Source organism: Vipera berus (assembly GCF_964194415.1).
Source record: "Vipera berus genome assembly, chromosome: 2".
Classification (NCBI taxonomy): domain Eukaryota; kingdom Metazoa; phylum Chordata; class Lepidosauria; order Squamata; family Viperidae; genus Vipera; species Vipera berus.
Genome location: NC_138203.1, coordinates 118,384,442 through 118,399,196, shown reverse-complemented (window position 1 = coordinate 118,399,196; position 14,755 = coordinate 118,384,442). Strand labels below are relative to the sequence as shown.

Sequence of the window (14,755 nt, the reverse complement as noted above, 5' to 3'; positions counted from 1 at the left end):
CTATATCAATTACTGCATCAGTTTGCTTGTGACAGTTATTTGGAAACTATAATTCACTTAACCTTATGGCACCCAGCTTAATTGCAGAACATATATAAAGATTTTATGAGTTTTGTTGATTGAAGTTATATGTTTAAGCTACATTCAAGATGCCATTTTGATGATAGCATCTGGGTGTTGGAATCATGTCTAACACAATGGGCTTTTAAAATATGCAGTTTGTTATGTTTTGTGCTTTTACTTAAATGCTAGATATGATTTTATGTTAGCTTCTTTTACTGTTTCTATTTTATTGGTGCTTTACATTATTTGTGTTATTGGTATTGTAACTGTATCATGCCTTGAAAATCACGATGACAAAAAGCAGATTAAAAATAATCTAAATACATACAAAGGAACAAAAATTGGGTTTTGGTCTGCTAATACTACTTCCTGGATAGCACTTAGCTTATATCCAGAATAAATTGGAAATGAAGACTCATTACATATATCTCTGGTATTGGTACTAAGATCACTCTGTGCCCCTCTCCTTCCCAAACACAGGGAACCAAGATAGAAAGCAGATGCCTTTTGAACTATTATGAATTCTGCCTGAGTTTTCTCATGAATGTAAGAATGTGCTGGGAAGAACAGCTCTGACATACCCATTCTTGCAGTGCTCAACTTTCTCCTTACCGACATTAGCTTTATGTAAACTACAAGTCCAATTCAAAAAAACTGGGCATACATACCACATTCATTTTATATCAAAAAGTTGTACTAAGACTAATGGGGAAGGTGCTAGAAAGGAATAGCACACATAAACCCCACACATTATCACGGTCATACCTGGAATGAACTGCATTTCTGAGCCTCTACTAGCAGTTTTAAGAAGGAATCCACAGTTAGGTAAATGCCCTGTCCTCCCCTCCCTACCAACCTTTGAGTAACTCTCAGCACGAGATTAAAATTGCTATTTACTCTGAGTTGGAACTTGACTGGTTTATGTCATTACCTAAAGAGGCACATGCGCTATCAATACTATATATTAAAGTAAGCTGACTGAATGCTCATTCATCCTAATAAATCATGGAAAAGTCATTTGGTAAAGTATGGTTGGGCACCATCCAGAACAGCATTATTAGTACCAGAGCAAAACTGCAGTTCTCATATCCTTTATTCAAATGAATCTACTTAGTGCCATCTGCTTAATAGGGTTCACATTTGCCTGAAGCTCTTAATTTATCTATTTTTCCTACTGCTATCATCACAATGGACCATATTTCCAATGATTTCACTCATTTCTTAAATCTAAGCAACGTTCTGTGCTCGTATGTGTGCACTCTTCTGATTCACAATAAGACATAAGGATTCTGGAGATGCTTTTGTAAACTGAAACTTGCAAAACCCTCCGTTATTGCTGAAAAGAAAGACTTCCTCACCAACTGCTAGAAAAAAACTTAAGAAAATTATTTAAGAAAGAAGACATTTTAGAAGACATCTAAAATTATTGGGGAACAAATTGGTAGTAAATTGGATATAATTGCAGAAATTCATATAACATTTCAATTTCAGTAAAACATGTTAAAAGAAATTCATAAAGGTTTGGGGAGTAATTTCATATGGGGCAACAGTCCTTGTTTCTGAAAACCCAGAGTGGAGATGTAAAGCAGAAAGCCCTCCTTCAGTTACCACGGAAGGAATCAGAAGACAACTCATCTGCTTATTCAGTCACCAAGATGGATAAAGAAGTTCAATGGGGTCCCCCATTTTTCCATAAGCAGCTGATCAGAAGAAAGATTAGCTTTTATGAGACACTTCCAAATCCAATGTATGCAGTGCAAGAAATTTGGTACAAGGAAAGAGGAAAGCTGAGCATTTTGTGTAGCAAGCAACGCCAAATGCAAATATAAGGGAAAACTACTCTAATCAGCTGAAACCTAAACCTGGCCCTGTGGCGATGTTTGGCTTGAACACATCCCTGGAATTATTTGAGGAGTATACATTTTGATAAAAAAGTAGAGGGCATGGCCTTCGGACACTATAGTACCAAAGAGGGGCAATTTTACCTCCATGGGGTAGATTATGGTCTGTGCTGTGGCCCCAGCCAGTGAGCCAGCAACAAATCTCTCCTGTACCCTTAAACTTTCCTGTTGCCCACGAATTCCTCGCTTTATCTGCAAAGAAAAGCAATGGATTTAGACAAGACTGGAGACTCCTCTACTTTCATCTCAATTAACTGAGTAAGGGCAGCGTGCATAAGAAATTACTATATTTTATATCAGGAATGGTATGTTGCTGCACCAGGATATCAGTTTCTGTAGGGATTTCAATAATAAGCAATGAACCTCTTAACAGAATTACTCTTCACTATAACTTGGCTAGATCAGTTGCTTCATTTTGCTGAAATGCTGATATTTAGGTTGTAGGAGAAAACGTTGGAACTTATAGAATTTTTGTTATTGATTAGTCTGCTTCTCAATTTTTTTTTCCAGGAGCTCAAGACAGCACCCACCAGACTTCCCTTCTCCTATTTTATTCTTAGAAGATACTGAACTTAATAATTTGTCTCGAAGCATCCAGTGAACTCCCGTAGCAGAATGCAGAGTTGAATCTGAGGACTCCCATTTCTAGTCAATCATCTAACTACTAATCTTTTGGCAACAGATTACCAAGGGAGAATGCCAAACAGAAAGCATGGAATTTGGCTCTGAAAAAATTTCTAGTCCTGCTGTAACAGTAAGCTTGTAATCTGGGGGGCCTTCTGGATTCACGATTCCTTTAAGAAGAGCATATAGAAGTCTGGTTAAGAACACATTTGTCTGATGCTTTTCAAAAATAGGGGACGCTAGCAACAATCATCCTTTGCCTTGTTGTAAAGGATGGACTAGTACAATTTCTATTATGGAGCTGCAACATTTGCAAGTTATGGCTGGTACGAAATATGCCATCCCAACTGAGAAGGAATGTCATCCACTGTCATGTAACACTTTTACTTTGAGAGCTGCAGTGGTTGCAGCTCGCTTGTTGATATTAGTGTACACAGCTACAGACATCTTTCAAATCCATACCTGCTCGTAAGCCATGAACTTGATGGCAGATTCGGGTGCAATCTTGAGAACGTTGATGCCATTGCCCCGCCACAGCGAGCACAGGCCTCCCTCGTGAATCATGCCTTTCAGTCCACCAAGCACATTCATGTTGTTGTTCTTTGATGCATGGACCTGCAGATAAGGTGCAGACACAAAGATTAACCCTATATTATATGGGGAGGAAGCAGTGAAAATACTGTAGTGTTGGAGGGCTATTAAGAACCTTTTAAGACCTTTAAAAATGGTGTTGTGAAAGACATAACATGATGTAACTATAATCTTATTCACCAAATCTGTTAATGACAATACTGTTCAAGCTGAAAAAGGGGGAGGAGCTACACATTCATCTTCCAAATATTTAGAAAGTTGAAGAAGCCTCTGAATTATAATATATAAAGAGTACATTGGCTTTGTTTGCTGCAGTGATACTTGCAGATAAGCCTCTGCATTCAAGGGTGACAGGATGGAATGACATTTTGGGAGTATTATATGTGTTCATTTACAAAATCTCTTTATGAGATTGGACAACCATTTCTCTGAAAGGATATAGGGTTTCCTGCCTGAGCAGGGGGTTGGACTAGAACAAGGGTCCACAACCTGTGGGCTGTGGCCCAGTACCAGTCTGTGGCCTATTGGCCACTGGGCCGTGGGAATGGCTGGCGAGTGCGCACACGCTAGCAGCCCTATTTGCCCATGCGTGCGGGCACTAGTGGTCCTGTTTGCACATGTATACACGTGCAAATTTGCCTACTCCTCCCTTTCCCTCCGGGCCGCCAACCTGGAAAGGTTGGGGACCTCTGGACTAGAAGACCTCCAAGATTCCTTCCAGCTCTGTTATTTTGTTAACATTCAAGCCTCTTATTGAGTCATACGCTTGTTCCCACCTATCTATCACTCAGCACACAATTCAAATGGAGAAGACTGCATTTTTTCTCTATTAAAACCTTGCTTTGATTGGGAGGTAGGTAGGCAAGCTGCTAAGAGCCCAGTTGTGCCAATGAGGAGGCAGACAAGAAAAGTCATCCAGCACACACAAATGCTGTGTATTTTGTACAACTGCTCACTACACGTACAAAGATAATTTCCTAAGAAGGCCCCCCCCTTTCCACTTCTCTCCTTTCTCAACCCCGAATCTTTGTTAGTTCTTTGCCTGCATGAAAACTTTCAATCGATCCAATGGGGCAGTTCCAGTCCTAGAGACAGCACCAGCCATAGCTCCAGCTATGAGTTGTTTCCACCACATCCCAGTTTTCTTCTCTTTCTCAGAAAACTCATCAGGAACAGTGAGGCACTCCCCAATGTCAAGGACCTATCGAAATAAGGGAAAAATAATAAGGGGTCAAGCACTTTATTTAGAAATACCATTAGGGGAAATATGCTAGAGTCAAAAGTAATGGGCAAATATTCTAATGGAACTCATCTTCAAATTTCACTGTATTGAATTCAAACAGTTGATATTTTGGTTTGTTACATTGATCATCAAAATTCAAACAGTTAACGATGGACAAGTCAATATTAAAAGCTGGAATTGAAGATGAACCCAGGGGTCAGAATATGCTGGGGATCACTACTCTGTATAACTGCTCAAAAAGCAAGTTCTATTCCTATCTTCTATGGGACGCGGTGGCTCAGTGGGTTAGGACGCTGAGCTTGTCGATCAGAAGGTCGGCAGTTTGGCGGGTCGAATCCCGAGCGCCGCGTAACAGAGTGAGCGCCTGTTACTCATCCCAGCTTCTGCCAACCTAGCAGTTCGAAAGCACGTAAAAAAGCACGTAAAAAAAAAGCAAGTAGAAAAATAGGGACCACTACGGTGGGAAGGTAACAGCGTTCCTTGCGCCTTTGGCGTCTAGTGATGCCGGCCACATGACCACGGAAATGTCCTCAGACAAGTGCTGGCTCTTCGGCTTTGAAACGGAGATGAGCACCGGCCCCTAGAGTCGGAAACGACTAGCACGCATGTGCGGGGGAACTTTTACCTTTACCTTATTCCTATCTTCTAACGCTTTATTTCCTTAAACCCTTTAACCGAATTAAGTCACTAGAAATATATTCATCTTATCACATTCTGGCCTCTCCTTTTTTGCCCTGACACGCAAAGCTTTCCTACCACATGCTGCTGCTGGGCCTTCTTACACTCCTGTTTCCAAAGATTTCTGATTATGGAATTAACGCGGTCTGCATCCCAAGCTAAATCAGGGGTTGTAAATCGCAAATGAAGCTGTGCCTGATTAGCCGGTGGGCTGTTGAGAATCCTGCAACTGGAGGTTAGGACTGAAAGAACTGTGCTCAAGAACTGACATCACTGAATGAAAAATGAAAGTCAGGCCGGCACACATAAGACTATTTGGCAAAAAGCTATAAAAATGGCATGGATTATCATCATATTAAAGTAGTCATAAGCCTCAATGTATATCCTTATCTAAAAAAAATTTTTTTTTAAAGTAGTTAAAATATCTTGGTCTCTACCCATTGGTCCCCTCCGTTTGGGCATTAATCCTTAGAGGTTTCCTTAGTCATACTTTCTCCTTTTCTCAATATCACAAGTTTAAAGTCTTTTTCCTGCTCAAGGATAAAAAATGAAGTAATCCAAAAGAAGGAAAAACTTGAGACTGAATCATCGTGAGATTATAAATTGAATTGTCTAAATACAACACGCCCCCCTACCGTGGATCCTGCAAATTCAAAACATTGCCTTCCTAGACAAAATGTTCCTTTAAAAACACCAAACAGAGCATCTATGGCAAAACAAATTAGTTTAACATTACTTTTCACTTTAAAGGTCTTGGAAACGCACAGGTCCACAGGGAACAGAATGACACAGTGCTGCTGGGGTAGTAAATTGATTCAATACCGGCAACTTAAAGACCAGAAAAACCAGATTAAAATATCTTCTCAATCAGGAAGCTCTCACAGATGATCTGGGGCAAGAATAGATTCCCAGGATTATCCTGAGGATAAAATGTTATGATAAGCTCTTTGGAGGAAAGGTAGAATAAAAATACCTGTGTAACAAACCAATGAATTTATCCCAATCAACTGCAAAAATTACATAATTATGTAAAGAATTATATAAAGAAACTAGCTGCTTCAGTGTTTACCAGAAAGTGAAGAAGGTACAGAGATAGTTAGCCCTTTTGTTGTGTGTTGTTAAGGGTCCTGTTAAAGAGGAAAACAGACTCTCAAGTGCTGCTTTTTTCGGCCAACACCAGAAGCACAAATTCATTCTGCATGAAACCCAGTTTCCATAAACAGGCCTGCCAAAGCCCCTGTATTTCTGTTTTTATGATGAGCTACAAGACATAATCAAAGGGGCTCAGTGAGCCAAAGGGAGGGCAACAGAACTACAGCAGAAGCCTAAGGAATTTGGAGTGCAGAGCAAAAGGAATAAAATACTGCAGAAGGAAGCATTGCCTGACCTACCAGATCAAAGTCCCCCACAATGGACTCCAAGCCTTTGCAGTGTTGATGGTGAGCCTCCCACAGTTCTACCAGGGTCAGCAGCTTTCCATCACTATGGATCCCTGAGGCACTGGGTACCTTCCTGATAGAAAAGAGCTTTTCCATGATAGGCAAGATGAGAAGAAGGCAAGGAAGGGACGCAACCAAGCCCTCCGGCAATCTTCTAATGGGATTGAAGAGCTAAAAGTGGATGGGGAGGGACTTGAAAGAGTCAACCCTAACAGCATTTGTGGATTACAGCCACATGATAGGAAATGGACCTGCTCCAATCCAAGCAGAAAATCAGAAGCTGGGAAAGAAACAGGTTTTTGGGAAGTGGTGGACTTGAGATATTTTGATGCAGAAGAAAGCAAATGCAAGTGAAGCTTGGCTCCCACCGAATAGAATGTGGGGTATAATTCATCTGACATTTTCCTAACTTTAACATAAAATGTTAGTCATTGAAATGGGGCTTCGCAGACCTTCCCATGGATTGCATACAGACTCCATACATCTCCCTAAGCCTGTCAGCAAATATGGAGATGCCACTGGTAACATGAACTGTCTTTTGGTCTCCATTCCATTCCAATCAATGGATTCCTCATTATTTTCTCAGTACTATGAATAAGGACTGGAATTTCAACCATCTTCTATCCTAACACAAAACAAGAATACTTCTGCTGAGATCAGATGATCAGACATCCCAGTTTTTCCAAGACAATCCTGATTTAGAGTAAACTCCCTGTCCTAGTCATTGTATGCTGATTTTAATTTAAAATACATGATGGTTGGTAGCTTACATTTTTTCTAAGATTTGACTAGGCTGCATGCACTCCTGACTTCTACCTTGACACATCCTAGGAAACTTCTACTTTCTCTGTTCTCAGCACATCTGCTACAGATGACTTTTTGTTTATATATAAACTTTAATCTGCCCTATTTCAATCGACTGATGAGATTAATACTGTGAGAAGATAGAGAACCTTGGATAGTAGCCAGCCCAGAGATAACTAATTTTCAGATCCTCTTTTTCCTAGAGGATCCTGCAATGAAGCAATCCCTCACAGGGTCACATGTATTTGGAAACCCAGATCAAAGGCAAGCATAATCTTTGAAATGGATACACGGAGTTTGGGCACATTGTAAAAAGTTTTCAGGCTCCATTACAAAGACCACAAAAATTGTGTAAGGCAAATAGCACTCATTCCAATGAGAAGGCCTACTGATCAAAACCAAAGATAAAATCAAGGCTAGCCACTCCCATACCAGGAGAATTCTACTGTGAAGGAGCTATCCAAATATAATCAAGATACCCCTTGGCCAAGGCAAAGAATGGCATCTGCTACATGAGTGAGACCATCAGATGGCTTTACTATTAAAGGATCTTTGTTCAATTCTCCAAAAGAAAAGAAAGAAGACATTCCAAGCATGTGGTCAGGAAAAATCCCAGCATTGCCTGAGAATTCCAGATGGAACAAAATTGATTGGCAGGTGATGGAAGAAAAAAAGCTGGTTTAAATAAAAGGCAATATTCCCCACCACCTCAAATATAGGTGGTCCTCAACTTACAACCACAATTGAGCCCAAAATTTCTGTTGCTAAGTGAGAGGTTTGTTAAGTGAGTTTTGCCCCATTTTACAACCTTTCTTTCCACAGTTATTAAGTGAATCACTGCAGTTGATAAGTTAGTCACCTGGTTGTTAAATGAATCCAGTTTCCCCATTGACTTTGCTTGCCAGGTCACAAAAAATAATCACATGGCCCCGGGACACCGCAATGGTCATAAATATGAATCAGTTGCCAAACATCTGAATTTTGACCATGTGATTATGGAGACGCTGCAAGGTTTGTAACTGAAAAATGATCCTAAGTCACATTTTTCAGTGCTGTTGTAACTTTGAACGTCACTAAATCAGCTGTTGTAAGTTGAGGACTACAGCATCTTAGCCCTGTTTTCTAAATTCCATAAATGCATTCTTTGCTTAGGTCATAAAGATCCCTTTGAGGCAGCGTTTTTCAAACTTGGCAACTTTTAAGATGTGTAGATTACCACTCCCAGAAATCTAGGAGTTGAAAGCCAGGCATCTTAATGTTGCCAAGTTTGGGGAAAGATATCACTTTAACACATTCAGCCCCCATGTGGTTACAGACTTCAATCCCAGCCAATACCTGCAGTATTCAGGAAGGCAGGAAAGAAGTAAGCGTATATAAGATAAATTTCCAGGTTACTTGTTTCTTGACTGATTTGCCAAAATTACACAGACTTTCTCTCTCTCTCTCTCTCTCTCTCTCTCTCTCTCTCTCTCTCTCTCTCTCTCTCTGTGTGTGTGTGTGTGTGTGTAAGAGAGAGGGGGGGAGACCATTTCCATGTAGGAAAAAAAATCACAGTTGGAAAAAATGTAATTGCTTTGAAATGGCAGAATTCAGCCACTCAGGTTAGTGAATAAATAAAATCCCCCAAACTCTTGTAATTTTAAGTTTCTTGAAATTAGCGTCTTTCACCTGTTACATATAACGGAAATAATGATTATGACATGAAGACACAGGAAGGAACATAGAATAGAAAGGTTATTTTGCAATTCCAGAATTCTGTGTTCAAACATTTCTAAAAGGTGCAAGCATCTACACGTACAGCTTAACTGTGTTCAGAGGATTGATCAGGAGCAGGGTGGGAGGAAAAAGAGGCTGAGGTGGGTGGGTTAAATATGTATAAGTCAGAATACCTCCCATCATGTCTCGTCCAGCAGTGTGGATAGGATATGGCAGGATTCTTTGCAATGAAACACTGAAGAGGATCAAACTGTGGGGATGCTACCCTGTAGTTCCACCCATAACAAAAAACAGAGAAGCAGGAACATAATGCAAAAGAAAGCACTCATGTTTGGATAGTTCTCACTCAAATAATGTATGCTCTAAAGAATAATTTGTTCCCCCAAAGCCAACAAAGTATTATCATTTATTAAATGTATATGCCACTCGTCTCCCCAATAAGGCAACATCCCTGAGCCCTTCCTCCAGTTTTCCCTTAATAAGTGGCCTCATCTGAGGATCTCTACTTGATAAAGAGAATGCAAATTCTATTCATAAAACTCTCCCAATCTTTAAGAGTCTTGATAATGAGTCCTCAAGATGATGTTGGCCTGCAGTCCATGGTAAGGAATGAGGGTAGTTGTAGTCCAATAACATCTGAAGGATCTCCCCTCCCCCCCATCCCCAGAATGTGTGGAAGGAGAACAGCCTTATAGTCCCATTCAAGTCCTTGGTGCTCTTTATAGCCATTTTCTCCCCAGTGGAAATATAAGCCAGGGTCTTTAGGACACCCAAGAAGCTGCCTTGAATCCCCTGATTTGAGACAGAGTTATTTCAGACCAAATATGTGGCAATAATTACAGTTGGCTGGCAATATTCAGTTCAGACTGGGGAAACATATAGCACACTAATGCAGTTGTTTAATGTAAGAAAGATGTAAGTGTTCTTTTCCCCAAAGCTACATCCATGCTGTATTCAGTATCTTTCCACACGTAGTCATCAGAGCGAAGAAATGTGACTTGCCTATGGGCTGTTCATCTACTGGGTCTGATTTCTTCTATTTCTGTAACTCCAGCTTGCCAATTTTCAAAACAGTGGAGTGGGATGGCATAATAGACAATAATCCCAGGCCTGCCTAGATGGGAAATATGGCTTACCATTGAGTGCTTCCAAAAGTGCACTATCTCTTCCATGTTCTCTAATGGATTGAGGATGAAGTGGTCTCGCCACTCATTCCAATCAATGGTCATAGTGCCATCTTTGTCGATGCTGCAAAACACAAGCCCACACAGTACTGAGGACAAGGAACTGTATTGGGTTTATTCTACCATTCTTTACTAAAACAAGCTTCGCTGTAGAAATAAGGGGGCAACCTAAAACAGAGAGGGTGCTTCGTTCAAATGATAGGATAGAATGCAAAAAAAGAAATTCCAGTGACTTTGCTGGAACTTAGCAGAATCAGATCCAGCTCTGAGGATGAGAACTATATAAAATGCTCAGAGAAGAAGTTTTTGGAAATCTAGTAATTGGTGACATAAACACTAGGGTTTTACAGGCCATTTTAACTTTCCATTCTTCTATGTCAGGACATAAGGAAATGAACGTGACAGTGCACAGATTCAGGGAAGGCACCGAGAGCTGGTAGGATAAACCAGAAGCCTCAGATCATCTCTGAGCGCTGTCCTCTCCTCCAACCTTTTAGTCCAGCTGGATAAAAGAAATGAATGCAACTGCTAGGTTTCACTCCAACACAGCAAAATGAGACATCTCTGAGCCACCTTTCAGGTATTGTAGGATAAGGAGATAGGAGGAGTGCAAAGCAAGAACAGTTTGGGTGTCACCTGTGCAAGATTTTCTCCGCTTGCTGGAGAGAGATGTAAACTCCCAGGCTGTGGAAAGTTTGCTGGATCTCAGAGACATCGATCTGGCCTGCAACATAAACACAAAGACAAGGACCATGGCTATCCATTTGAGGGATTAATCCAGGAAGCTGATGGGTCAGGAGAGGTCTAGAAAGGCTCCAGTAAGGTGAAGTGAGCTGTGCTCAAAATTTTCATGGGCCTGAGAGAGGGAGGGAGGGAGGGAGGGAGGGAGGGAGGGAGGGAGGGAGGAGAGAGAGAGAGAGAGAGAGAGAGAGAGAGAGAGAGAGAGAGAGAGAGAGAGAGAGAGAGAGAGAGAGAGAGAGAGAGAGAGAGAGAGAGAGAGAGAGAGAGAGAGAGAGAGAGAGAGAGAGAGAGAGAGAGAGAGAGAGAGAGAGAGAGAGAGAGAGAGAGTGTGTCAAAGGACTAGTGGGTTTGGAGGAGTTGGCAATGACAATGCCAGGTAGCATCTTGGAAGTTTTTTCACGGCTGTATATTGCAAGTGCATGGAGACTATAAAATCAGCCATCCCTGTCTTCCAGACCGCCAATATTTATGTGAATCTTCCCAGCTCGAAGAGGAACTGATGGGAAGTTAGAGCAAATTTTTAAAGAACTAGATTAGAGGACAAACAACCTCACAGGGCTCTGCAAAAGCCCAAAAGGGAGATTGCTGGTTGGATATTGGAGGGCTGTATTAGAAGAGAGAATGAATGAGAAGGAGAACACAGAGCAGTCAGTATAAATGAGCGCTGGGTGAAAGAGAAAGCATAGCTGAAAAATGGGCTCCTGCAACACTGTGAAAGATTGATTACCGGTAGCTTAGTTTCTAGAAGTCCACTGTAAAGAATGGTGTGGTTAACGTATGTCTCAATGTTATGCTCCAAAGGCATTAATCTGGTCCCAGCTCCAGGAAATGCTTTGCTAAAACTAGGAACACAAGCAAAGCGGTGTCAGGTCTGGGTGGGGTATTGGCCACAAACCATTGAACAATCAACCAGCTTTTTCCCTCCCAGAAGGTTTGGAACAGAGAGTGGAAAAAAGAGTGATGCTAATTGGTTATACTGTTTCTTCTGTAGTTTTAATTTTTAACTTAGCACTAAGAGCACTTCATAAATCAAAATATTGATGAATTAATGCCTGCATGTATTCTTGGACAGGGCAAGGCTTTCTTCAACTAGACCTAAAAATACTAGAGGCAAAAATAGAAAGCTGGATGGTAATTTTGTTTTAAACAAATCACATTTTGTACCAGATAGCTGAGACTGATTAAGATGCCTAAGCAACATTCATTTGGAGAACTACAGTACAAGCCAAGAGTATAATGGCACCTGTCCTTATTCTTTTAATCCCTATGGTTTTCCCTTACAAATCTGTACAGTACTAAGAGTTTACAGGTCAGTGGTAAAAGGCTAGGAATGATATATAATCCACATATTACATAATGTGGTTTGTTGATTATAGCTTAGTATTCTGTTTGAATCTATCCGACCTGGTTTTTGGCCATATTTTTCATCTTAGTCATAAACGTAGCTGCTAGTGGACTTAGAATTTTCTTAATGTGCTATCCCAGCAGTTCTCAACCTTTTCTTCATCATGGATCCCCTTTAATACCTGTTGTGGCCATGGACCATCAAGACTTAACTCAATATTTAAATCATAACATTTCTTCAAGCCTTTGAGGACCCCCTGTGACAACACGGTGCCCCTCCAAGGCTCTGTGCTGGGCTGCAAGCTCTTTTAATCTAGTCAGCATAAGGAGGAAATAATGGAATTGGGAACAGAATCATTTGTAGGGCAGCAGACAATCTGCAGGATTCCCACAGAACATCAATTTAGTCTTGACTGCCTAAGCAGCCTAGCTGATGCAACTCTTTACCTGGGAAGAGCGGAGAGCATTTGCATAGGAATTGGGAGGGAGAGTGCAGTCCAACAAACATCACAGAACTAAACTTTAGATGACCAAGAGTTGGCAAAACAGCAAGACTGTGTGGGAAAATAACTAGTGAGGGAAATCAGCCATTTTAATCACCTCCATTTTTCCATTTGAAATTTCTGAGTAGTTCCATTCTTACAGGAAGACTGGCATGGTCCTGACTTACAGAATATTTTCCCATTTGGAGAGCTGAGACTTTTTTTCCATTTTTATTTAAACAAGCATAAATCTATACCAGCATGATGTCTGCCGACCCCATTACCAGTCCTTATTTTGCTTATCATTTTCTTGCCTGTGTTCCATCCAACATGGATTTAAGATGGAGGCTGAATAATATTGGAACTAAGGATGACTTAAGTCTATCTCACTCATGGGCTGCTGAGGAAGAAAAGAAAGAAACGTCATTGGGATCAGCCTGCCCATTCAAAAAAAAAAATGCTGCCAGGGCATGCCTGTACAGTAATTCATTCAGTCCAAGTGGGAAAAGGGTCAGAGACTGTGTACTTAGTATAACAGAGGAATAGCATAAACAGGTCAAACTCTCTTCTCCTTGAATCACACAGCCTGCTAAGGTTTGAAGTAGGCTGTTTAGCTCTAGACTGACATGCTCTGTAAGCCCAGAAGTTATTATTTGTAGCCATTAATTGTGTGGCTTAGCGTGACATGCGAATCCACTCTGCATTTGCTTGCATTCATTGGGAAATGGCAGAAAAACTTCCCTTGGCCTTTACCCAGAGTAAAGAATCCTAGCAAATTAATCCCTAAAAGAGGTTGCTTGAACCAAACAAGCTGCTTGGGGTTCATGAGAACTGGGTTCTGACATATTTGCATAGCTCAAGAAAGGATGCTTTAATAGGATATTAGAAAAAAACCTCAACATTTCCATCAGGACAATTATATAAAAAGCAGTAAATGGCAAAACTGGAAAAAATGCTTTGTAGGAATGCAATTAGGTGTACTGCATAGTTTCAGTGCAGAAGGTTTTTATTACCCTAGAGATATCAGAATAAAAATAGGAATAGAACATTGGAAGCACAAGATGTGTTCAATGTGTTCAAAATAAGAAATTTCAACCAGGCTAAGACAAGATGCCATCAGCTATTCTTCTGAGTTCAGTGAGCAACTATAGGAGTAGTAGGTGCCTCTTTTCCATTTGTTCCAGGATCTGTAAATATCCTGCCTCACCCTTATTTCAAGACATCTTAAAATAAGAAAGCAATGTTCACAATGTTTGTGCCGAGTCTATTATAGCTTAAAGCTGTGGTGTGGAAAAGTCCTTAGACAGATTAGCTATTTGTATCAGTTCTGCTAGCAGTTTCTCATAAGTGGGTAGTAATTATGCTGGATTCAGCCTGAAGGATCTCTTTCTCTCTCCTTCTCCCTCTCTCCCTCCTTATGGGTTACTGATAATACCATAACCTTGGTGGCAGATGATCTCATCCCAGTAGATATTAAAATGTCCTTCAGGACTTCACAAAACAGGGGGCAAAAATGGGATCTCTCCTCTCCAATCACTATTGATTGGTATAGACCCTGGAGAAAGGAGGAGAACCAGCACAATACAATGCTGCCATTCCCAATCCCTGGGGCCAATGCAAAGTATACCATGTTAGATGTACTGAAGGTCAAGAAGAACAGGAATGGATGCACCATCCACACCCCACCCCTGCCAGAGAAATCTAAAAGCATAACCAATGCCATTTCCGTTCCATACCCTAGCTTAAAACCTGACATAAAGGGGTCTAGATAATCTGCTTCATCCAGGGTCTTCTGAAGCTGCTTTGTGACCATCTTCTCAAACATCTTGGGAGGTTAGATGCTGAGAGAAAATTGTCCTCTATGGTGGGATTCAGTGATGGTTTCTAAAGGAGGGGACGAATCAATCCTTCCTTAAGGATTCTAGTTTTTGTACTGTATACTCTT

General features: G+C 40.8%; 1 protein-coding gene across 1 annotated transcript in view; it reads right to left on the bottom strand.

Moving 5' to 3' along the window:
- LOC308664386 (mitochondrial adenyl nucleotide antiporter SLC25A23-like) overlaps nucleotides 1–14,755 on the bottom strand; it is a 39,571-nt gene that overhangs the window by 3,628 nt on the left and 21,188 nt on the right. The window contains exons 3-7 of the mRNA XM_081321597.1: nucleotides 10,880–10,967; nucleotides 10,196–10,307; nucleotides 4,222–4,380; nucleotides 3,051–3,203; nucleotides 2,049–2,156 (exon numbers count right to left, since the gene is read on the bottom strand). Coding sequence (XP_081177723.1) covers nucleotides 2,049–2,156; nucleotides 3,051–3,203; nucleotides 4,222–4,380; nucleotides 10,196–10,307; nucleotides 10,880–10,967 — 620 coding nt within the window. The remainder of the gene's footprint in view (nucleotides 1–2,048; nucleotides 2,157–3,050; nucleotides 3,204–4,221; nucleotides 4,381–10,195; nucleotides 10,308–10,879; nucleotides 10,968–14,755) is intronic.